Raw genomic sequence first — 26,115 nt, forward strand, 5'->3', positions numbered from 1 at the left:
TTGCAAAACAAGTTAAAACTGCTAACTGTAAGCCAATATCAAGCAAATAACACGGCACAGCACAAGTGGCTAGTAAACTAGATAGCATCCACGCTAACGTAGGCTAGTTCATAAATTACTCATGGTTACGTTCAGACTGACGTTAACATTACAAGTTTGCTACTATTAAGAATGTCCACAAATTAACAGATACATATAACTTAACGTTATCTAATTTAACGTTAAAGAAGACGCATGCATTACATCGTTCGCCTTGTTACTGTATAGACTGTATCAAAACATGTAAAAATGAAACTTACCACTGCTCTCCAAACTGTACGACGCAAGCCTCAGGTACACCTGATATTCATTGTTATTTAACTATTCTGGTATCTCGAATACTAATAAGTGTTCGAATCACAGCTTTGGCAACACTAAAATCGCTATAAGCGGTGGTCAGTGTGTTTCCAAAGAAGTGAAATCATGATAGCCTACTGTACAAACTTTCGGTTCTGTTCGATGGGCGTAAATGCCTTAATATGTTCCTCATAGCTATCATTACTAAACGTCACAGACGACATGCTGCGGGTGGGGGGTGTAGCCTATCTGCACACTATGCCAAGGCTAATATTTTTTGTTAACTGAACATTTTATACATGATGATGCTTTACTGACGAACACTAGATTAAACCCCATTAAACCCCATTCTACAATTTGTCCATTGGTCATATATTTTCGACTTCGTTTGAACCAAAGATTCTAGATCATTGGTTTGAACTGGGCTTCAACTTGGAATTGAAAGTAAGAGTGTAAATGTTACTTAAAATAATATTACCAGTGTTTTAACCTTCATAGATGACAACACACACACACACACACACACACACACACACACACAGTTGGCTAGGCATTGGGACTCCCCACACAAGCACTTGCAGCCCATCACTGTGACTCAGCAAGGGGGGAAAACCTATAGCCTAAATAAATAACAGTTTAAATAAATGTAATAATAATAATAGCCTAAATAGAATTTAACTGAATAACAACAACAACAATAATAATACTCATAACAATAATAATAATTGTTATTATTATTAAAACAATAACCATAAACATACAAACCACAACTCTGTAAGAATTATTAGTTAACCCATAAAGTAAACAGATACGTCTTAAAGGTTTATGAAGATGCCCAAAACTATCGCAGGAAGAGTGGGTAAATCATTTCACCAATAAGAAATCCCAAAAGAAAAGTCTTGACTGTGACCTCTTGTTGATGACAGGCTGACGCAGAGCAGGCACCGATTTGAATTTAGTCTTTGGTTATGTTCAATTATTGACCAACTAGATACTTAAAAAGTATGGTAGGCTGGGAGGCTAATGTAGGCCTAACAGTAACTCTGCTTTGCCTGACCTCTGTTCACACTGCCAACTGCAGGTAGGGGATCCCCAGTAGTCTAGGCCTATATGACTCTCTCTCTCTCTCTCTCTCTCTGATTTGAATAGTAAACTTTGTTGTCCTAGGTGATAGGCTATTTTAATTATCAGGTGACTTGAGAGTCTAATTCAACCTTAATGATATTGAAAATAAATAAATAAAAAGTCACTATCAAATGTATCAGTTTACTGGTAATGAGCATATCTCTAAGCAACACACATATTCACGTATTTGTTCCTGTGAGGTTTTCGTCAATGAAAGCTTTGCAGTTCAAAGGCCAGATTTGCATATTTGATTATAGCTGCGGTAGACAAGGAAAAGTAGCGGAAAAGACAAGAGAGAAAACAGGCAGCTATCACGTTTCTTCTATATTCTATATCTATTTTCTGAATGATATTTGGATTATATATTCCAATTGTGATTTAATTTTACAACGTGTTGGTGCATGGTAGCCTATGCCATGATGACATGAGGGATTATTAGCATTGACCAGCAGAGGGCGTTTCAGCCAGCAGCTCAACAAAAGACAACGGGTGACGTCTGGCTGTAAACAAACTGTCTTCAGCGAATATATATATATATATTCCTATGTTATTAACTGTGTAAGACAAAACAAACAAAACCCAAAAAGTAATTATGCTATGGAAATTATTATTATTATTTTTTTACATTTTAATGTAGGCCTAACTTGTTGCATGGCAAATTAGTTGCATCTTTGCTGATGCTGTCTTCAAACTGGCAGCAATTGAAGAGCCTAAAATATAACACATTTAGCTTTATTTGCACTTTTTATTTTACTATAACCCCATGTGTGTTAGCCTATTTCATGGTTTTGTTTTCAATGTTTACAATGTCAAAATAGTCAGAAAAAGAAAGACCTAAATGTATAGGCCTGAAGTGTCCAAACTTTTGACTGGCCTGTGTCATGGTGTAATCAGGGTGTAATACAGGGGCATCTAAACAAATAGAATAGCTTGGAAAACTATGAGTCATCTTGGAAAACATTTTTCCATAATTTATTTCAAAAAGTGAAACTATATTCATTATCTAGAATATGAAATATGTATGGCCCTTTTGTTGTTGTTTTAATCATGATATCTTACAGCTCATACAATCCAAAATTCTATATCTCAAAATATTAGAATAATAAGTTTAAAATACAGACAAAGCAATTAACTAATCTGACTAATCTAAAATAGTTTGGGGCTCATTTTGCTTTAGATTACTGCATCAATGGGATGTGGCATGGAGGGAATCAGCCTATACTGTATGGCACTGCTGAGGTAGCTCAACCAAGCACAGTAATACCATGGTCAGTAAACCAGTTATCAACAAAAAAGGGCCTAATCGTTACGCGGTGGATAGAAGCACCAAAATTGGTACAGACACTCTTTATGATGTATCTCATCATTTGAGAAGGGGTGCCCAAAATTTCTGGTTCATTTAGGTCATTTTTAAAGGGAAAATCCAAGATGGCCGCCTAAAACGACCCAAGGATAATAAAACATTACATAGTTGGGCATCATGGTTTATTCTGCTACTTTATTATTTTACATTTGATATATATAGAGATGGTTAACAAATAATATGTGCAAGATAACGCATGAAAATAATCGTATATGTCTTTTATACAGCTTTAAAAGGGTGAAAACAGGCTTAAAATGGTCAGAAGGACATGACTCCCCAAATGAATCCTCATCTGAGAAGTTAATTATTTATGTATGCATAACATAAATATTTTTAAAAACTTTTGGAAGAATCACTTAATCATTTTCAAAAGACAGTTTATTGCTAAAATGTCCACATGATCAAGCCCTAAATAGGGACACAACTCATTGACCAAATGTTATGCCAGTGTTAGCGTTAGCATTAGCCAATGTAGAACCACTAGCTGGGTTTCAATTATCAAGCTAAATCTAGGCAAACAAAGGCTAATTGTGTCCCCATGATCACCTGGAGTGCGTATTTGTGAATCTGTGGGGCTTCCTGAGGGGGTATTGTACCGTTATTTCGGGAATAACATTAGAAGCTACGAAATTTTGATTTGTAGTACAGTAACGGTAGCCAGCTGGTATTTAGCTGTGCAGTATGTACATTGAGTAAACCTCCCTCATGATACCTTGACATGCTAGTGAGAGAACTAGCAGCCTGGGCTTTTAGCTCAATTACTAGCATGCTCGCCTCCCGATCCGAGGTGCTAGAGAGCAAATATACATTCAGCCAGCTTAAAGAGCGCAAAAAGATATTCTCTGTCTTCCAGAGAAGTATACACTACAATTCCAGCTGTTATCAACCAAAGGCCATCTTAGTGCCAAAAGTTAACCAAACCAATACCTGTGGTGAACTTGGGCAATAACAGAGAAGGAAAAGTGGGGTGAGGATGCAATCAAACTGATGCTTCACTTCAGCCAGAACTGTCTGATCCACCTGCTATAAACTCACTCCTTCCTCTCTTTCATGAAAAAGCTGCCAGCTTTGCCATGGTCAGACATCCCAGATAGAAAAATCAGATTGGCAGATAGCGGACCGCTGGTGGTATGCCACCGGTAGCGTGCCACTTGTGGTCCACCATCTCTTTAAATTTAACTTCACAAATATTAAGAAAAGTTAATAAAATGATATGTGGGGTATAACTGAACAAATGAAAAATATTTTAGACCATTAGTGGAAAAATATTAGGCAATTTGTCTGCAACCCACCAGCGGCCCGCCAGAGAACCGATGAGCAAAATGCCAGCCTACCACCAGCTATAGTATGCCCCCAGTGGACCGACAGTGGTCCGCCAGCCTCTTCCTATCTGGGATAGTATAAATGTTGTAAAACAATTGACAGAGCACCTAAATTCTGGCCAGGTCCCAGTTATGGCATTTGACTAACCACTATATACATTTACAAAAATGGTTCAGTGGACTGATCCAGACTGTTATGGAGAGAGGTTTGTGATGCTTGGTGGGTTACACATAGAGATGGCTCTATGGAACACAATCGGATAACTTTTAGATGGAAGTAACTATTCAGAATTTTGGGGTTGAAATTCTGGGGTAGTTGGGAAAAATGACCAATCTCCTGTAAAAGTCTACCAAAAAGGGGGACTGCTCGCCTAAGAATCTCTCACCTGAAAATGAAATTGCATAAGAGTGTTGCTGGTCATAACAGATGTATGAAACCATCTTTAGATTGTGTAACTAAGATCACAGTTTGAAGTAGCCTATAAAGATGTTAAACTGAAAGCGTAATGTTAATAGTTGGGCTTCGAATGACGTTTTCCACCGATTAAAGTAAAGACATTGGAGTTGGTATGATACTGTGTTCTTCAAATTGATAAAAGTGCAACTAGTTTGAAATTGTATTGATAATGCAACTTTTAAATTATGGAGACTTATGATGGATGATCAGGATCCAAGTAATATTTGCCCCATCTGCAAAGATGGAGTTTTCTGTGTTCAGTATTATGTGTTGCAACATGATGAGTTGCAAAGGCTAATTGTGTCTACATGATCACCTGGAGTGCGTATTTGTGAATCTGTGGGGCTTCCTGAGGGGGTATTGTACCGTTATTTCGGGAATAACATTAGAAGCTACGAAATTTTGATTTGTAGTACAGTAACGGTAGCCAGCTGGTATTTAGCTGTGCAGTATGTACATTGAGTAAACCTCCCTCATGATACCTTGACATGCTAGTGAGAGAACTAGCAGCCTGGGCTTTTAGCTCAATTACTAGCATGCTCGCCTCCCGATCCGAGGTGCTAGAGAGCAAATATACATTCAGCCAGCTCAAAGAGCGCAAAAAGATATTCTCTGTCTTCCAGAGAAGTATACACTACAATTCCAGCTGTTATCAACCAAAGGCCATCTTAGTGCCAAAAGTTAACCAAACCAATACCTGTGGTGAACATGGGCAATAACAGAGAAGGAAAAGTGGGGTGAGCGTGCAATCAAACTGATGCTTCACTTCAGCCAGAATTGTCTGATCCACCTGCTATAAACTCACTCCTTCCTCTCTTTCATGAAAAAGCTGCCAGCTTTGCCATGGTCAGACATCCCAGATAGAAAAATCAGATTGGCAGATAGCGGACCGCTGGTGGTATGCCACCGGTAGCGTGCCACTTGTGGTCCACCATCTCTTTAAATTTAACTTCACAAATATTAAGAAAAGTTAATAAAATGATATGTGGGGTATAACTGAACAAATGAAAAATATTTTAGACCATTAGTGGAAAAATATTAGGCAATTTGTCTGCAACCCACCAGCGGCCCGCCAGAGAACCGATGAGCAAAATGCCAGCCTACCGCCAGCTATAGTATGCCCCCAGTGGACCGACAGTGGTCCGCCAGCCTCTTCCTATCTGGGATAGTATAAATGTTGTAAAACAATTGACAGAGCACCTAAATTCTGGCCAGGTCCCAGTTATGGCATTTGACCAACCACTTTATACATTTACAAAAATGGTTCAGTGGACTGATCCAGACTTTTATGGAGAGAGGTTTGTGATGCTTGGTGGGTTACACATAGAGATGGCTCTATGGAACACAATCGGATAACTTTTAGATGGAAGTAGTTGAACAACTGCACTATGTGATAATGGGGTGGCTACCTCTGGAACAGCAGACTCATTCTAAAGGGTGGGCCCAATGGAAACCATTTCTAGAAGTAAAGAATGCCTTCATTGCTATGACAGCAAATCCTTTTCAACTGCTTAGCCAGGAATCAAACATGTTTGCATTGCTGGAGGAGTACACTTGTGTTCTTTACGATAAGAAAACGGATCTTGAAAAAGTCAATGATCTCAGGAAGCTCAGCATTCAAATAGAGCAGTGTACTAAGCTAGCATTTGGTCCAAAGGTCTGCAGGCTACCCAGTCAGTGCCTTCTCCTGAAAAATATGGATGGACCAAATTAGATGAATTTTGGACACCTTTATGGACACTTTTACCAGAGGCAGCCAAAGAACCTCTTAAATGTGGCAGCAAAGGTGAGCCTCTCTGCTCTCGAAAGTGCCGATGCCAGGATGCAGGGTTGCCTTGCACAGTATTATGCCAATGTGCCAGAGCATGTGAATAGATGCAAATATGCAGTATGTAGACTAGGACTAATGTAATCTAGTGTGGTGTTTTACTGTGTCTTAAGAAGTTGCAGGGGACATGTGTGCTTAATTGTATGTTTTTTATGAGGTCTGCCTGAGGTGCTTGAGTGTCTGTGTTTATAGTATCCTTGAGACAATTGGTGGATATATAGATAGCCATAGTGTAACCGTATTGTCTGCTTAAAACAGAGACATATCTATAAGACACATACCTAATTTCATGCTTTTAGGAGGTTGTTTAGGTGGCCTTTGAAATAGCTGCCAATTGTGTGGATAGGCAGTGCAGCCTTTTTTCAATTTCTTTAAAAATTCACTTCCCGTTTGATATTTCTTGGAGTAATCTTCCAGGATAACGTAGGATCACCCAAGGGACATATATCAAATTTCAAGCTTTTAGGAGGTTGTTTAGGTGGCCTCTGAATCAGCTGTCAATTATATGGGTGGCCATTTTGAATTTCTTCAAAATCTCACTTCCTGTTTGATATATGTTTGATCACCCCTTCTATGATGTCTTAGGGTCACGCAAGGAATATATAAGCTTTTAAGAGGTTGTTTAGGTGGTGATTGAATTAGCTGCCAAATTTGTGGTGGAGAGCGCAACATTTTTCAAATTCTTTAAAAACTCACTTCCTTTTTAAGATTTTTTTGGGCACCCCTTCTAGGATGTCTTAGGATCACCCAAGGAACATACAGTTGAAAGTGTTGTGAATCAGCCTCATTTCTGTAAACGTACATACTGCGATTTTTTTACCCATGTGTACCCTGTGTGTGTCTCTGGTCTGTATGCAAGCATCCTTTGTTTGTCCTTGAATTCAATGAAAGCTTGTCTAGAGGCCTTTGCCTATCACCAGGTGTGAAATGTTAATGTTTGTAGAACAGCATGTGTCCAGGCCTCTGAGGAACTTCCCAGGAAAGGGGGTAGTTTTAATTAAAATACAATAGAAGCTGACCAGACCTGATGAAGGCCTAATCCTCATCCTCCCTTTCTATTGCATATTCAAACTGGGTTGGACCTAGAGGTCACTCCTTCTTTTGTTTGTAACATAAAGTTAGTAGACTGTTTCTGTATAGTTAGAGAAGTCAGAGAATTCAGAGAATACTGAGAATCTGGTGAAATCCATGATGGGGTGAAACAAACATGTACTTCTGTCCCTTGAGGGCCACTGGCCCCTCATTGAAAAGAATAAATCTGGATCCTGATCTTGCATCGTCCTGATTGAGTCTTAAGAGAAATATGGTAGTAAAAATATACTATCACAGTACCTACCAAATGTCAAGCTTTTAAAAGGTTGTTTAGGTAGTGTTTGAATCAGCTAAAAATTTTGTGGCGGGGAGTGCGGCATTTTTCAATTTCTTTAAAAACTCACTTCCTGTTTGAGATTTTTTTGGGCGCCCCTTCTATGATGTCTTAGGATCACCCAAGGAACATGTATACCAAATGTGAAGCTTTTAAGAGGTTGTTTAGGTGGTCTTTGGATTAGCTGCCAATTTTGTGGCAGGGAGCGCAGCATTTTTCAATTTCTTTAAAAACTCACTTCCTGTTTGAGATATTTTTGGGCACCCCTTCTAGGATGTCTTAGGATCACCCAAGGAACAAACATACCAAATTTCAAGCTTTTAAGAGGTTGTTTAGGTGGTGTTTGAATCAGCTGCCAATTTTGTGGCGGGGAGTGCGGCATTTTTCAATTTCTTTAAAAACTCACTTCATGTTTGTGATATAATCTGGGCACCCCTTCTAGGATGTCTTAGGATCATCCAAGGAACATGTATACCAAATTTCAAGCTTTTAAGAGGTTGTGAAGGTGGCTTTTGAATCAGATGTCATTTGTATGGGCGGCCATTTTGAATTTCTTCAAAATCTCACTTCCTGTTTGAGATATTTTTGTGCACCTCTTCTAGGATGTCTTAGGATCACCCAAGGAACATATCTACCAAATTCCATGCTTCTATCCACCGCGTAACGATTTTTCACATAATCTCCCCTATTAGTAGTTTTGCCACTGTGGGCAGGTGCCAAGTCCTGCTAAAGGAAATCAGCATCTCCATAAAGCTTACGGCTCCTACACACAGTTGCGTTCCGTCAACGCATGTCAGTGGGTGTTCCCGACGGTAGCTATGCAAATGACTTGAAGTATAACTGTAATTTGATTGGTTGGTGCTGTCCGTCGATTGGCTTGATTGGCCGGTGCCGTCTGTCGGTGCAGCACCAGCTGAACTTCTCAACGCGAGCTACAATTCAGTTCGGCAACGGATGACGTGAGCCCATGTAAAGTGAATGGGATGCGTCTCCAGCAACGCAACGCACGCAGCTGTGTGTAGGAGCCGTTATCAGCAGGAAGCATGCATGCTCTAAAATCTCCTGGTATATGGCTGCATTGACTCGATATATTGACTTGATAAAACATAGTGGAGGAGCAACACCAACAGAAGACATGGCACCCCAAATCATCACTGACTGGAAACTTTGCATTGGACTTCAATTAACTTGGATTCTGTGCCTCTCAACTCTTAAAACCTTGATTTCCAAATGAAATGCAACATTTATTTTCACCTGAAAGGAAGACTTTGGACCACTGAGCAACAGTCCAGTATTTGTTCTCCGCAGGTAAGATGCTTCAAATGTTGTCTCTGGTTCAGGGGTGGCTTGACACCTGTAGCCCATTTCCTGGATTTTCTATGTGCAGTGGCTATTGATGTACTGACTCCATCCTCAGCACTCCTTATGAAGTTCCTCTTGAATCAGCTTTACTTGAAAGCCCTCTAAGGCTGCAGTCATCCCTGTTGCATGTGCACCTTTCCTACAACACTTTTCCCTTCCAGTCAAGGTTCCATGAATATGCTTTGATACAGCACTCTTAGAACAGCTGCCATTTCAGCAATGACCCTCTGTGGCATGCCCTTGTAGCTTTTGAATCTGCCAACATGGAGGACCAAAAATGACTTTAAATGAATAAATGCAAAAATAAATTATGAAATGTCAGTGTTTCTCAAATGCATACAGCAGTGGCACACCTAAGTACTGTATATATACTCTTCTGATCCCGTGAGGGAAATTTGGTCTGCATTTATCCCAATCCATGAATTAGTGAAACACACACAGCACACAGTGAACACACAGTGAGGTGAAGCACACACCAACAGCCATGGATGGGAGAGCAGCAACCACTTCCCCCATCCACATTTTTCCTACTGGGTCGGGGATCGAACCAGTAGGCCACGGCTGCCCCTAGATAATAATTCTCTGTGCTGTGCCATTCTATTTTTTGTATCATATAAATTTCTAACAATAATTTAGCCTAAATGAAACAGCTGAAATCAACACAAAAGATGAATCTGCTGATGGTTAGCCTACATCTTGTAATTCTCAATTTGTCCATTTCTTTCTACAAAACTTGTCAGAAGTCCTCATTTAAGGAGTAATTTTTCGAAAAATTCTTCCGGGAACACATGTTCCAAGACCCCCTTAGCTTAACTCAGTTTTCAACTTTCTGTGACTAACATCCCTACTGCTGGAAATACCAAATCAAAGCCTACATGATGTTTAATAGGAAAATGGTCTGCTCATTGTGCCCATCCAAACAATATATTTGGCCCCTTAGTGTGAGCAGTCTAAATCCGGGTCTGAGTATTTTCCATGATTGTGGAACTAAAATGCGAGATTAAAGGCTCAGGAAACCAACATTTTATAGATTGTTCATTGTAATATTTTGAGATTCATTTTTATTCTCATGAGCTGTGAGCCATAATCAACCATATTAAAATTGAAATGATTCACTTTATGTGTAATGAATCTAGAATATATAAAAAAAGTTGCACTTTTTGAAATAAATTATGGAAAATGTTATGGGAAATATATAATTTTACATGCACCTGTAATGGAATCAAGACAAATACTACCGCTGACACTAGAAGCTCTGCAGGTTTCCAGCAAATCATGTAAACCGAAGTAAAGCGAGTCCCCAACTTCCCATTCAAGTGGCTACAAAGTGCAATTTTTTATGGCAAAAAATACTTTGAAACCAGTTTGCACTGAAACATCATACCACTATCCTTGTAGACTTAGGCCTATCAAATCATAATTAGACACAGACAGTGCATGCTAAATAAGTGAAGGAAGTCCGCCACTATGTAGCCTAACGTTTCGGTTTAGCCCTTCATCAGACGGACAGTGCATGCTCTCATTAAGCCTATTCTTAAAGGGGTGTTTTCCTCTGGAAATAGGAACAGTTGTTTCATGATTAGGCCATTGAATGCATGCATAGCTTACTCTTCTGTCATACCAAACAATGAAATCACTGTCAACACAGACCCAACCCAAAATAGTTGCATGCTATGTAGGCTGCTGGGTCATTCTACAGAAATGTCCATTTTTGCATGGCAAAATGTCCAAAAATATATATTTTTGTTTTTCACATTTAAACTAAGACCATATTATTACTGAAGTAATTTGAATGCAAATAATGGACAGCTTAATCTTTTTTTCAACTGCACATTTATTTAAAGGTTTACATGTAATTTCTATGAGTCACTGGTTTTACTTTATGTTAATGGTGCTATAAATTGTCACTGGCGGTAGTGATGGTAACACAAGTGACAATTTAATTTTTATTTCAATTTGATTTTACAAAATGGCTGCTATAGGGAATAAAAAAAATATGTTGTTAAACTCACTATAGTATTCCATTGAATACATTTGTATTCTATTTTCTTTAATTTCCCTAAGAGGTGAGAAGATGATATTGTGTACAGTGACCATGATACCTAGCCTGGGTGCCAGCCGAACTTAGTCCCGCCCACAACATTTGAGGTCGGGAAGTTCGGTCTGGCATTGCTCCATTGTGAAGCAACTATGCTCGCCCGAAATCTGGCGGATCAAATCGGGCTTTACGATGATGGACAAGTGAGCAACAGCGCCTCGTCTTTCACGTAATGAGCTTAGGTTGATTATGTTTGCAACAAAAATGCGGAGACAGATGGCTTTTAAGACCCCATATGGAAAATGCATATTATTTCAATGAGGTTTTATCACTGAAAATGATTATTTCTGAAAACTTTGGCCAAAGTTGAGATGTGGGAAAACTCTTGGTTTCACTTTCATTAAGGGAAAACTCGTTTGTTTGAAATCTCTGAATGACCACCTGTTTGTTTGAGGGATTTGCGACAGCCTTTCCCAGCTGTTTATAACATGTTTGTAGCATATCAGTGTTCAACAGAATTATTTTTAAAAACGCAGGGGATATAGGCTTTTCAGCTTATCAGTTTTTTTCCAAATAGCCTACCCTACTACGTATCTCTTAGATTTTGCTAATGAGTGTTGTAGGAGATATTGATGGCACAATAACTTTTACAAAAGACCAGAAAACAATCTTAAGGCATTTGTGGAGTGGATGGTTCGTGTGTTCTCCCTACATCTCACGGTAAGCCATTTCGTTGCTCTGATTGGTTAGCAGGGTTGGGTCAAATGACTTTGAAATGTAATCCATTACTGACTACAAATTACATGGCAATTTTTGTAATCAGTAACGTAATCAGTTGGATTACCAAAAACATCTAACGTAATCTGATTACTTTAGGATTACTTTAATAAATATGCCCATTAAGTAAAAGACACCACCACAGAATTGATGAAAGAATTCTCATTTTATTTTTCTCCACTCTTCTCAGAACCCAAAACCCAGATTGCTGCTAAAAAAGTGCATGTCTACTCTCATTGTGGAGACATGAAGAGGCTTGGTGGGTATTATATGAACCATTTTGAGAGCTGTGGTGGTAAATAAAGATGTTTCCAGTGATTGTTTAAAAAGGGTATGGATAATTTTGAACATGCTATTTTTCACAAAAATTAAAAAAAAAAGATAAAAACACTTTTTTTTTATTCCATGTTTTTACCACAATGTCTTGCAACCATTTGGCATTTTAAGTAAGATGACCAAGTGACCAAGTAAGATGACCACTTTGACCAAGTGTCATTTTAAGTAAGAACAAACATATTGGTCAAGAGAAAATCAATATTTGCCAGGGGTATGAATAATTTTGTTCTTAACTATATCTTAAAAAAGTCTAAAAAGTGAACATCTGAATGAACTGCTTGTCAAATTAAAAGATAGCTAGGCCATCATAAAAAAGTTGCATTGTTTGCATGATAAAATGTAATCAGGTAATCCCCAACAATGTAACTGTAATCTGATTACACTTTTTTTTTTATTGTAATCTGGGCTGATTACTGATTTTTGTAATCTGATTACGTAATCCAGATTACATGTAATCCGTTACTACCCAACCCTGTTGGTTAGGTCTATCCAATTGAGTGCAATGCCATTCCCCCCGTATCGGTTGAAACATTCCCCATAATTACGTCCCAATGGAGCAGTATCAGACTCATATTCTGAGTATGGCTACATCAGGCTACATGATAACATTTCTGGTAAATGAAAGGAGGCTGTGGATTTAACATGTGCCTTTCATCATAGTCCAGTGACTTAATTAGCATGATTTAAAAATAAGAGTTTTGTAATGCAGTAACACCAGTGACATGACTCCCTGGGACATTTACATTTTAATAACATAATCATATTAATTTGTATTTATTGTATTTAATTTATACATATTTTGTATTTAAATATTGCTTATATAATTCATGTGATAGTTTAACTGCAATAATGCATGCATATTTACTGTAAAACCGTTTTGACCTCAGAATTTGACCCTCCATCTGTATAGCCTAGCTTACATGAGTGTTGGGACGGGCACTTGTGTGGTGCTTGGAATCCTATAAAATTGATTTAAAAATCAATACTGTCACTTTGGTGGCTCAAAAACATATGATTGTTCAACAAATATATTGTTTTACTTGGAAATACAAAGAAATTGCATGACAGAAAAATGGACGTTTCTGTAAAATGACCCTGCCAACACATAGCATGCTGATAGCAAGGACATTTTTCATTCACCTATTGCAATTGCAATCAGAAAACAGTTGTGGGGCTCTGGTGAGGTCAAGTTCTAGATAAACTAGTGCCATTACTATTAGCCTATGATATGTGCGTAGAACTAAACCGACCAATCCGCAGGGTGTTGGCTATATTCGCAAATGAGTCACTGAGACGGAGCCTCACTGGCAAAATACGACCCCGCGGTCTACCTATAAAATGCCCCACTGGCTGGCTGTCATTCAGACGCTCTGTGAAGTTAAGAAGAGAGCAACCTTAACAGACGGGTGAAAAGTACTTCTCTCCATCACCATGCATACGTTTAGGATAGCAGGGGTTATTTGGGTGGTTTGTATGCTCATACCATTTAACCCTGTTGAAGCGTGGTACAAACAAGCTACCAGCCCAAGCTATTACTCTGTCGGTAGGGCTTCGGGATTGTTGTCCGGGATCAGGAGGTCGCCTTACGTCCGACGCGCAGAGTCAGCATCTGAAAGCGAGGGGCTGCCAGAGTCTTCAGATAAAAACTCCATTCTGGAAACAAACTTCCGACCGTCAGTCTTCCTCAAAACGTTGGTAAGTCAGTTGTCCATCCTCGCGCTAACTGAGAGACAATGTAGCCTACTGTGTCGATCACACGTCAGTATAACAATCAATGCATAATCCATAAAATATCCTATGCTAGAAGAGCAGGACTTAAACCGTTAGCGCTGTCCATTCAGCACCAACTGTGTTCCATGAGATTTAGCTGAGCTGCTGCGTTCAGTCTCGTGTGAAGTTTCTTTCAAACAAAATCAGTTGGTGCCCATTAATGCATGAATGTATGTGAATACATTAAAAAATATGCGTTTAAGAGGATTTATTTTAAATGTGTTCATTCCAACAGGCAATCTGTGTTAAAGACGCATCACCAAACATTCAAAGCTGCGAACCAGTCCAAGATGGGACAGCGGTGTTCAAGTGCAAAGGCGAGTTACTCATCTCCTTGGATCCACGAGAGTGTGACGGACTTTGAGTATCTGCATTCACACAGGCCAACACTATGAACACTAAACTGGAAATGAAGGACGGCACTTTTTTTGATGTTCTATTATCATGTCTTGTCAGGGCTACTTTTTAACATGGACAATAGGGTACATTGAAATAATGTAAATTGATTACAAATGTTATGAACAGAACTTTTTTTTTTTTGTCTGGGAGGATCTTATGCTATGTTGTGGGGGAAAGCTAGTATGCCAAGAAGCACAATGACACTCAAAGACCAGGCCATTGGTAATTTGTATTTATGGTTGAAAACCTACATTAATCTGTAAAATGTCATTAAATTATTTCAAACAACTTGTCAAAGATGTTTATTACCAAATGATACATTGATACACACAAGTGAAATATCTTTCTCCTCTGGTTATACATATTTGCGCCCCCCCCCTCCTCCTCCTCCTCCTCCTCCTCCTCCCCCCCCCCCCCCCCTACACACACACACATAAAACTAGTCACAATTTAAAAAAAGACCTGAAAGTGTAATTCAAAGGGTGCACACATTAGCCAAGTTATCTTTGACAATGTTGTCGATGACGGTCTGGAAGACGTCCCTTACGGAGCTGGTGTCTATGGCTGTGGCATAGTGATGGTACACAGGCTTTGCTGGTGAGCTGAGGTGGTCTGTGAACAGGCTAGTGAGGAAGCTGGCAGCACCACTAGCATCACAGTCCGCCCCTGTGCAGAAAAAAAACAGTAGTGACATGAAGTTTGATGCATTATTGGCAACACACCTTTATCCCACTCAATATAAGAGGAGTCAAATGAAACTGTTCAAATATGTATATACACCTGTTCACAAACATCTTCACAAGGACCATTATTATTTTCAAACTGTCTACCAAAGAGAGGGTTAGGTATTCTTAGGCTGATGCCAATGTGTTATTGGTGAAGACCCTGTTACAGAATGGGTTCTTGCAACAGGAGAATAAATTAGACTTTACTGCTTGTGTAGCTCCTCACAGCTTCCGTGTGATGGTTTCTACAGCACGTCCCTTAATAATAACCATTATATTGGAGTACAAGATGGACAGTAGCACAATATAACATTCTTTCACTACAGCAGAACAATTGAAGCAACATCAATTGCAGTGTGGAAGAGTGCATAATGAAATTGAGGGCATACTGAAATTAAATGCATTTGCAATTTGCAATACAATATGTAAAAGGTCATCCATTTGCTGTCCTTGCATTCAACATCTTTCAGTTTTCGCTCCCATTATCTATTGGTTGCGGTAAAAGATCAAAGATTTCTTCTATACACACAAAAGGTTTATTTCCCTCAAACTGATTTCACAAATTCGGGAAAAATCCATTAGTGAGTATGTATATTTCTTGAGTATTAGTATACATACAGCCATGACTAGGAGAGAGTTGGCTCACGCTTTGCACAAGTAAATAAATAATTGTAATTCTAGTACAATCATAGCCAAGGAGGGATGTGTATGGGTTTGCATACAGCAAAGTAGAGTGATTGACAGAAAAGGAACCCATTTTCAATTGTGAACTCTAGTTTGAATGTTTGCAGTGTGTGAGTGGGTTGGGGAGTCCATGGAAAAGCACTATTAAACAAGTATCAGAAGGCTGCTAAAAATATGGTATCCTTACAAATAGCCCATTACACCACACAGGAGTACAGCTTGCACAAAAAGGGGACCTGTCAATGTTAACCATCACCTCCTACTTAGCCCCCAGGACATCACCACAGCCTCCAACACAACAGAAAAGAACACAGGGGATGGAGTAGAGAAGCTGAGCAGCTGATGGATGACAGGTATGATGCAGATCATTTCACAATGATGGTCTAACTCCTTAGCAAGATGAAAAGAAGAATGAATGTCCGCCCATGGAGTAGCTGCAAACATTGAATTGGACTAAAAAAATGGCCTTTCGACCCAACAGGGTCTTCAAGTGGCGTGCACCAAAATAGGTGGGTTGTGCACACAACTACACCCCCACCCCTTCCCAAAAAAACTGAAAAAAAAACAAAACAAAAAAAACAACCTCACTTCCAATTTACACCTCAATTTAGTACTCATCATATTTCAGAGGGTCAGGGGATGTGAGTGAGTAAATTAAAGACAAAACACATTTTATGCACCTCATCACTTTATGCACCTTATACTATAAGCACCCCTAGCAGACACATATTCAATGACCATTTAACCCAAAATAAATCAAATCTCCTATAATATCATACCTTTAAATTCTGGGAAATAAAGCCGTAGATGTCTTCCAGAATGCAAGATCTTCTTTTGAAAAAGATCCATTTTGTTCATGAATAAAATCTGAAAACAAAACAGAGCAGGAGTGGTTAGACATGCAAACACACTCTTAAAACAAACGTGTTGTCTCTATCTGGAGACAGAGATGTGTTTTAAAAAAAAGTTGTGTTGTTTTCAACAAATAAAAAGAAAGAACATGAACTGTGTCGTCCCTATCTGGACACAGAGAGGTGTTAAACAATGCAAGTTGTGCTGTTTTCAACACATTCATTTTAAGAGTGTACAGAATACAAGTACAGTGATCCAGCAAAGGCAAACAAAAGGCTTTAACATTTAAGATGGGGAAAAGAAATTCCTAAAAGCCACTGAGTGCGTGGCTAGTCCACACAGCACGCCTTGGCGGGGCGATGAGAACGGTCAGCGAGGGATGGGTGTCCGGGCACTTTTTCCTCTTCTGCATTCTCCCCCTCACATACAGAACACACACCCACATGAACACACATTAGCCATTGTTCCCAAGTGGGGTGAAACAGTATCTAGACTCGGCGAAGAATGAAGTCTTTGAGAGAGGGAGAGGACATGTGTTTGTGTGCATGGCTTACCAGCGAGGCACTGCTGAAGACCGTGTTGGAGCAGACGGAAGAGTAGAGTTCTAGACTCTCCTGGACACAGCCCTGTGGACGATGCCGAGACAGTGGGGGCTTTGGTCATCTCCTTTTACATTTTGTCTCAGGTAACTGGAACTCACACTCTCACATTTTTAATCTTCTCATGGAATTATTAACTTTTTTATGGTTATGGGATTTGGCAGACTTATAAAGATAAAAGAATTAGCTAAATAAACAGAAATGTAAAAAGTTAACGAGAAGTTAAGAATTAATGTGCAATTCATCAGCAATTGTTGTCATTTGAAGATTAAAGCTTCATTTGATGATTCAAAGATTCATTTTAAGATCAAAGACATTTTTTGGTTTTAATCCCAGATGAGCTGTCTATTGATGTTAAGCAGCCTCAACAATTATTGGCACCCCTGGTAAAAATTAGTAAAAAGGAGTAAAAAGCATTCAAATCCAATTTCCACGTGGAAATTTAGCTTTTTGGCAACCAAGGTGGGTGTCATACATAGCGGGATGACCATTATTAAAAATAATTGCATGCCTATTTGTTACGCATGCTGGAGGGACTGCAAAGTTGGGCTGTGGACGTTGTTAGTGTGCCTGGTATCATGAATTCCATTAAATACCTGGACATTTTAAATAAAAATCGAGCTGCCACTTCCAAAGACACTAAACGTGGGTCATTAGTATTGATCACTGTTGATCATTCAGCAGGTCAATGATCCAAAACATATGTCCAGGGGGGTATTCCAAGTATGTGGTGTAGTGACAAACCTGGGTAAGTTAACACAGAGTAAGTGGTAAACCTCCTAATAGAAAAGCTGTATGGTTTCGTTCTCCTAACAAAACAATGCTCTTGTTGTAGGAGGTTTACCACTAGAGTTAAACCCAAGTTTGTCACTAAACCACTTGGAATACCTCCCAGATCAATAGAAAACCAGAAAGGTGAGCTAAAGAGAATGTACAAGAGAGGACCTAGGAATCTGGAGATTCTGTAGTGGAACAGTCCCCTACTTTGTATTCTCCAACTTCTCCAAAAATGACATTTTAGAGGAGAACATTTTGTTTATATAAATTGTATTGCAATTGTAAGTGAAACCGATAACGTGTAGGTGGGTGTTTCTCATCTCTTTTTTTTTCTTTTTTTGATTGCCTCACTTCAAGGTTGGATTTTTCCTCACCGTTTCCAGTGTGTGACTAGAATGAAATCACCAATAACTGTGGCAATGCATGCTGGTCACCTGGGTTGTCACAGTATGCTCCTGAGCTTGCTGGGCATTTTCAGGGCTGTCCCATTTCCAAATACATTCCAGTATACTGCCATTAACATTAGCATGTGTCCCATTGTTTTTAATTGATTGGTTATTTATCAGCGTTCGAACCATATTAGCTTTCAGCCCTGGACTTCTCAATTCCTTCTTACTTGGCCTTCTGGAGCACGGCACGGATTTGTGGTCTTGGTCAAATATTTACCCAGGATGTGGTCGTGATGCGCCTTACCGTATCCGAACCCTGCTGAGGCCTGAGATCGTATCGACTGGCATCCACCAGAAACAGCACAGCACACACGTCGTCAAAGAAACGCAGCCACTTCCTCGTCTGTGTACGCTGCCCTCCCACATCATACAGCCTACAGACACAAACCCACAAAGTCAAACACAACGCAGTAGACAAATATTAGGCCTTGGTATGGCACAACAGAAGGACAGGGTCAGGGTGGCTATAAAAGAGACAGTGGTAGGTGGGGGCTGGTGGGGGCTTCCTCTGCTTCAGCAGTCTCACCCTCGGGCACTGAGGCAGCACACTGGATTGTAAGCTGAGGATGGAAAAAGTAAAGCATTCGGTTCCTATTTGAGCAAATTGATCACTGGGTCCCCACTGTGTCCAATTCACAAGTGTCAGAAGATAGAGAACTCCTGTAATCATCCTCGGTCTTCCTCTCTTCCTCTCATGTGCACACACACACTCTCGCGCGCACACACACGCGCACGCACACGCACACGCACACGCACACGCACACGCACACGCACCTCAAAACCGTGCAGACTCCGCTCTGGAAAGCATTCAGACGTTGACGAAAACAGCAAGTGAAATGCCCAGAGGCTGCACTCATCCTCCACTCCCCCACCGTACCAGACCCACCCCGAGGGAAAAAAAAAAAAAAAAACTCTAGGTTTGGAGGGTTTGTTTTAATGGTTCCTGGTAAGGTCCCAGTGGGGCTCTGGAGGCAGCAGCAGGGGGAAAGCATGTTCTTCCTTCTTCCTGCTATAAGAGATGGGGGCAGATGGACAAACAGGTGGAGGAAAGGCAGCAGTCCATCAATATTTCAGTTGTCTGATTCATCCAACAGTGTGTGACCTCACTAAGGGGGAATGAAGGAGTCACGATTTTGTGAGACAGAGAGAGAGAGAGAGACAGAGACAGAGAGAGAGAGAGAGAGACAGAGAGAGACACACACACACCAGGTGTTTCATCCCCATCAAAATCATCCTTTAACACTTCATTTCAACTTACCTGCTCAGTTAGGTCATCCTATAGATGGAAGCATCTCATGTCTAGATGTCTACATGAATGGCTACATCTACAGCTAGAAAAGTGATCACACACCAGGCAGTGGAATAAAAACTACAAATAAGTTATTATTACACACACACACACACACACACACACTTTACATGTAAAAGGGCAAAGCACCGTTTGTTGTATATAAAGGAGCTGGATGGGACACTCTCACCTAAAGATAAACTGAGCAGTACTGAACTGGGTTTCCAGCACACCACTCGTGCGTACACGAACACGCAACACGTCTTTTTCCGTGGGAACATAGTTCGGCGCGATGATCCGACCAATGTTCTCAAAGAAACTGCCAATAAGCATAAGAAAAAAAAAAGAGAGAGAGAGAGAGAGAGAGAGAGAGAAAGAAAGAGAGGTCGTTATCTTTGGCAAAAAATGCTCCTTACATCCTCACAAATCTGAAAAGAAGCTGATGTTCAATCAGGTGTTTCGGCTCAGGGTGACTCAACTGTACATCACCATGATTGCTCATACCCACAAAATCCACAGGGAACGCACAGAAAATTAAAAGGTCTTCACAAAGCCACATGATTTCAAAGGCAATTCCTTCCCCCCTTATTGGGCCTAATACACGTACGTATGCACCCCCCCATACACACACACACACACACACACACACACACACACACACACACACATCAGCTTAGATTTGGTGTCAAAATGATATGTGCATACAATTCTGTTTGTTATGGCTGTTTGTGAAAGGAACTGTGTAGCTTCTTCCCCCATAAATCTATGTTCCAATACAAACATCCTTATTAAAGTCAGTCATAGCACTGGTAGAGCAACGGTGCCACAAGATGCATCTCTTGAGAGGTGACAAACTACTCAGACACGTCATGCCTCTGAAACACTTTCTACATTCTGTCAAGCCAGTGTTCCGAATTATTCCCAGGTGGCCGATTCCTAGAATTGTTTTTCACAAGACAGCTAGATAAAAAATATATACACTCAAGTGACATACATATGGATGACAAAAAAGAAAACCCACGATTCCCACAGATATGGGGAATATGACAACTGAAATAGCTCAATACCAAAGCTTGGGGACTAAAAGAGATTTCATCACTGTTGTGCCATGAGCTTCTGTCTGACAGTGTGAAGACCAAGCACATGCAAGTTTAAAGAGGACAGCATTTGACAGTGAAAAAAAACTCCTCCCTCTTTCTCTGAAATAAATAAATGATATATCTCTCTCTCTCGAGATGGTCTTTTAAATACTTCTGAGGTCTCGCATGTTAATTGATTTTCATTTTTACAAAGCCATGATGAATATTGAATCTTTTGAAGAAATTTGGTGTTATAATAGTGTGTTGTGTAGGGTTGCTGATGGTGAATTGCAGATTGCACATTTCTTGGAGGACTGACTTGCTCCTTGATTTTATTTATTATTTTTTACTTTTAATGCGACTGTACATTGTGATAAAGTGATCATGTAAATACTTTTGTGGCATAAATGTAATAAAGGGTTTTTGAAAATTCAAAGAGAGAGAGAGAGAGAGAGAGAGAGAGAGAGAGAAAGAAAGAAAGAAAGAAAGAAAGAAAGAAAGAAAAAGTTGAGTGTGGCATGACCAGAAGCATGTACTTGATACACTAACGGAACGCCACTTCCAAACAATGAGATGGAAAGAGGGATAGGATGACGGCAAACATGTAATTGATAATTATGAAACATGCAGGGGTGCAGTGATGAGTCATAACATGGAAGCAGCCATCCCTGAAATGAGTGCTTTAATGATACTTCTCAAACATTGAACACACACCTGTGGTTGTTGGGCTTTTCACAGATTTAGCATTACAGCATAAAGTTCATGTAAGTGGAGACTTACCACTAAAATTTTCCCTAAAGAAAGCAGTTCGACTAATTAGTTCAGAAATGCTAGATCACGAATCATGGACCAAAACTGACCTTGATAAAAAAAATATGCTTCTGCCCCATGGATATCTGAACAGTAGCAAAAAAAAAAAATAGTCTGAAGAGGAAAATTAATGTATAAACCCTTTGCATAATAAAGCCTTACCATAGTGCTTTGTACCACATGACTAATCATGGCAGATAACCATGGCCGACAGCAGAACTGAACCACGTTGTACACTCACTAGAGAGCGGAATCGTTGAGCTGGTACTCTTGACCCCGGGCGGCTGCGACCCTCACCCCCTGATCTGCCCACAGACTGCAGAAGGCCTGAGCCAGGAAAGGCCGCAGCTCTCCGTCCTCCCCAATGCACCAATCACAGGCCAGCACAAACTCGGCATGGTCCTAAGAGGGGGGCCCACACACAAACATTACAAATAAATGGCCCGAGATGAATAACACCACCAACACACTACAAACAAATATTGCATTCTGCAAATGAAAGACCAGAAGTGCATGCACAAAAGACATAACTGGATTATAACAAAGAATACTCTAGCACTACTCTGAAACACTACAAGTGAAAAACAGAAACAGATGCATATGTGTTTGCCTTGTATAACGCATTCATGCATTACATTTTATGATATCTAGAAAGCTGACATTGCTGCATAAACATCCAACAATTACAATTGTTCCAGCTTCTCCCTTAGAGCTACTAGTCAGCAATTGGCCAACCACATGCAAGTGTTTGGAAAGGTACCATGCCATGAACTCAAAAGGCATCTCTCATATGGTTGTGCTGTTGTTTACATCCTCACCTTGTTCCTCTGGTTGACCAGATTGATCCTCAGAAGGCCCATACCTTGCAGGACAAACTTCATAGAGTTGAGCAGGTTATCCAGCACTGCCGGCTGTCACACACACACACACACACACACACACACACACACTTAACTAAGAGCTTTTCTATGTTGTCACTTCAGCCACATCTGGACAGGTCACCTTGCCAATGATTCTCAGTTGACTTTGTTTTTGTATTGATCGGGTCTTTGAGTGAAATCTGCAATAAAAGGGGTCTCCCTCTCTCCCTCAACGGGCAACAATAACACTCCTATTTGTTTTATTGTCATAAAGTGTAAGATTGGGTCTAAAATCCTTACAACAAACCTTAAAGCTCAGGAGTTCCTGTCTGCTGAAGCCATTACTGTGGATGATCTTTATTTGCTTAACCAAAGTGCTCTTGCCACTCTCAGCGGCACCTGTACACACACACACACACACACACACACACACACACACACACACACACACACACACACACACACACACACACACACACACACACACACACACACACACACACACACACACACGACGTGCTTTTATTAATTTATCGGACATTTGAAGGCACTATAAGTGTCATTCACGCTCACCTAGTAATAGAATTTTAACCACGTGTGACTCGAGTTTGGAGTGTTCGAAGAGATCTCGGTCTATTTTGGAGCTCATGGTTTTTGCTACTTTCGCCTCCTCGGTCACCTCTCGACTGAAGCACATACGCAGTGCGTGCCAGAATACCTGTGCTCAGGTGTAACGTGTTAGGTCCAAAAGAGGCATAAGACAATGATAAAAGCCATCCACATGTTTCAGAAATGAGAATGCCCATTAGCCTACCTGAAATGACGATGTTGGCAAATCCAAACAGCCGAACATCGTTTCTCTCGTGTTTCTTTATCTCAATATACAGAATTATACCTATACCGAACTATAGCCTACCTATAATTCGTGCCTTGTTTATTTCACTTCTGAGTTGGAGTGACGGGTGCTTGACAAACGTAACTTAGCCTACCCTAATTGAAGACCGCACGTGCTGTCTAATTAACTCATTAGGCTTGTGACTTTGGATCCCTATAGGCCTAAGTAAAATCAGTCACGCGATACATTATTTCATCCCAGATAGCAAAATCAGATTGGCAGATAGCGGACCGCTGGTGCCGCCGGTGGCGTGCCACTGTGGTCCGCCATTGGACCACCATCTCTTTAAATACTTGTCATGAATAATAAGAAAAGTTAATAAAATTATATGTGGAGTATAACTAAATAAATAAAAAAATATTTAGACAAATATAGTGGCAAAATATTGGCTAATTTGTCTGCAACCCGCCAGAGAACCGATGAGCAGAATGCCAGCGGACCGCCAGCTAATATGCCCCCAATGGACCGACAGCGCTCAATTTGTTGATGGACAAGCCTCTGCTATAGGACAAACCTCTTGATTTAATTATGACAGGATAGGCCCAAGTTAAACTTGATTTCATGACTTGAGTTTCAAATTAGGTTCTCATCTTTTTCTGAAGTGTCTAAAACAATATTGCATATCAAAGCTTTACTCGAAAACAATGAAACATTGTTGAAGTTGTTAGTATTGACAGGGATAATACTTTAATAAATTACAAGGCATGTGCTGTCAGAATATAATAGCCTACACTGGCTGATAACAGACAGATTATTAAAATACAAGAAACTCATCAGAGGCGGGATTGATATATCCATGTAGGCTACCGTCCTGGGAGAAGCACCATGGAATCGTTGAGTTATTCTACTGTTAATAGGCCTACATTAGTTACTTTTAATCCACCACAAATGGCAAACTTTTAAGAAAACTTGACATATGTGATTATACAGAATGCGACATTGTAAGGAAATACAGTGTCAACAACACTGGCTTATTAGGCCATTTTTTTTTTTTCGACGGGTAGCCTAAGGACTAATATCCCACAAGGATCGGATTGTCAGACTATGTGCAGTCTTGACATCCCAATGAGTGTTATTTAAAGATTCGTCTTTTGAAAGACTTAGAGTAGGCCTACAAAACATTGGATGGTTGAATTTGTGTGGTTTTGATGAGCCAAAGAACTAATCCAGCCTGTTCATTTTAACATGTTCACGAATTAGATTGTCTCCCCCAGTGGGACTTAGTCCCTTAAGTATCCAAATGTTCGCTGAGCTGTTGTATTCTAATTATCTTAGGTGGGTGTAATTATTTAAACTGCTCATAGAAATAGCCTAATCACAAAATAATTCTGTCCATTTTAGCCTACTCATAAAATGTATATCAGCTTTTTTAATGGCTGGAGGCAAAACATATCCATTCGTCAAATTTTGGACATTTCCATCTCAGAAACTACCAATATTGTAATTGATTTCTATTGGGTAAGTGCAATGCTTATTTGTAAGACACATGGTGACGTTGTGTGGCCAGATAGGGAACTGCAAAAGTCTACGCAATTCTAGAGTAGTTTAGCTGTTAACAAATTTAGGACCAACTTCCCACCTCTTAGGCTAAGACCTTTTCACTTTTATCACTGAACCAACACTCACAAATGATCACCCACCCATATATATTTTTTATCCCTAACAATGCAAACTGTTAAAAAATTAATATAATTTTACCACACTCTTGTGTGTGTCCACTGTTCAGGAAAACCGTTTTCTCATGAATGAAGAAGACTGTTTTAGAGTGCATAGAGTGGACATCTAGATCTATCATTTAAATACAGTTGAAAAAATATGGATGCCGTTTGACATTTCTCACAGTACTCCTTTTGTGTTCTGTAGGTTAAAGCAGAGGAGGAATCGTACTAACGACTGTAAGTCAATAGGAGCCGTTCAGATCAACAGACAGTGGTACATTAATTACAGTGTGTTTTGTCCTGATCACGTATCCTCTCACAGCATGTTTTGAGAACATTTCCAGTAAGTCATCTGTAGTAGTTACATATAGAACATATATACATGGTTTCATTCCAGTTTCATGTGTTGACATTATAACCACAGATTCAGTTGTCTGCTCATCACACACATACCCACGCACACATGCAGGCACACAAGCTTACATACACACACACACACACACACACACACACACACACACGGACACACACACAGGCCACAAAGGCCATGTGAGACGTGTCATAGCGGCTGTACTCCAAACCCTACCCCCCCTACAGACTCCTTTCTCTCTAGTATATTGTGGTTAACATGAAAATCTGCAATGTGCCTAAAAAGAGATCTCCTGTTTGGAGATGTGTGCTTCTCATTGTACTCCGTACCCCTTGCACACGCAGGGGCAATGCCCACTTCAGCACTGACACATCTCATCTAATGCCCTCTTGGTCGTACTGGCACTTAGGAACTGAGTATGAATTAGGGATGTGTGGGCACAATCTCATCTGCCAGGCAAGAGAACAGACATGTCAGGAGGAAGAGAGAGATGGAGAGAGGGATGGTGGGTAAGACGAGTGGAGGACAGCCTACGAGCACATGTGTGTTACACATTTTTTGTATAGTGAGAGCTGACTATACACTTGTGA

At 40.1% G+C, this 26,115-nt stretch overlaps 4 protein-coding genes across 9 annotated transcripts in view; 1 reads left to right on the plus strand and 3 right to left on the minus strand.

Annotated features, from left to right (window-relative positions):
* rnf213a (ring finger protein 213a) overlaps window positions 1-517 on the minus strand; it is a 59,899-nt gene extending 59,382 nt beyond the window's left edge. For all 3 annotated transcript variants that reach the window (XM_042087814.1, XM_042087815.1, XM_042087812.1), the window contains exon 1: window positions 300-517. The gene's annotated coding sequence lies outside the window, so the exon portion shown is untranslated. The remainder of the gene's footprint in view (window positions 1-299) is intronic.
* A 13,179-nt stretch (window positions 518-13,696) lies between these two features.
* Window positions 13,697-14,646, plus strand: LOC121705750 (neuropeptide B-like). The gene is made up of 2 exons (XM_042086951.1): window positions 13,697-14,005; window positions 14,316-14,646. The coding sequence occupies exons 1-2, from the start codon at window positions 13,742-13,744 to the stop codon at window positions 14,442-14,444; spliced, it is 393 nt and encodes a 130-aa protein (XP_041942885.1). The 5' UTR covers window positions 13,697-13,741; the 3' UTR covers window positions 14,445-14,646.
* Window positions 14,647-14,899: 253 nt separating this feature from the next.
* On the minus strand, window positions 14,900-23,607 carry gnav1 (guanine nucleotide binding protein (G protein) alpha v1). 3 transcript variants are annotated; one of them, XR_006030991.1, is made up of 11 exons: window positions 23,417-23,605; window positions 23,176-23,320; window positions 22,910-23,001; window positions 22,561-22,653; window positions 21,984-22,144; window positions 20,044-20,172; window positions 18,810-18,939; window positions 17,295-17,366; window positions 16,668-16,755; window positions 16,145-16,278; window positions 15,009-15,145 (listed from the first exon to the last, which is right to left on the minus strand). XR_006030991.1 is itself a non-coding variant. In XM_042087723.1 (10 exons), exons 1-10 carry the CDS (start codon window positions 23,453-23,455, stop codon window positions 14,955-14,957), a joined length of 1,140 nt encoding a protein of 379 aa, XP_041943657.1. In that variant the 5' UTR covers window positions 23,456-23,605; the 3' UTR covers window positions 14,900-14,954. The 3 variants fall into 3 exon arrangements, 2 of the variants coding, with proteins under 2 accessions (XP_041943657.1, XP_041943658.1); XM_042087723.1 differs by lacking the exon at window positions 16,145-16,278 and having other exon boundaries at window positions 14,900-15,145; XM_042087724.1 differs by lacking the exons at window positions 16,145-16,278; window positions 22,561-22,653 and having other exon boundaries at window positions 14,900-15,145; window positions 23,417-23,607.
* A 554-nt stretch (window positions 23,608-24,161) lies between these two features.
* The window catches only part of LOC121705816 (ethanolamine-phosphate cytidylyltransferase-like), a 13,064-nt gene continuing 11,110 nt past the window's right edge, over window positions 24,162-26,115 (minus strand). For both annotated transcript variants that reach the window (XM_042087063.1, XM_042087064.1), the window contains exon 13: window positions 24,162-26,115. This exon is cut by the window's right edge and continues 403 nt beyond it. The gene's annotated coding sequence lies outside the window, so the exon portion shown is untranslated.

The sequence above is a fragment of the Alosa sapidissima genome, chromosome 3, assembly GCF_018492685.1.
Source record: "Alosa sapidissima isolate fAloSap1 chromosome 3, fAloSap1.pri, whole genome shotgun sequence".
In the NCBI taxonomy this organism is placed as follows: Eukaryota; Metazoa; Chordata; class Actinopteri; order Clupeiformes; family Clupeidae; genus Alosa; species Alosa sapidissima.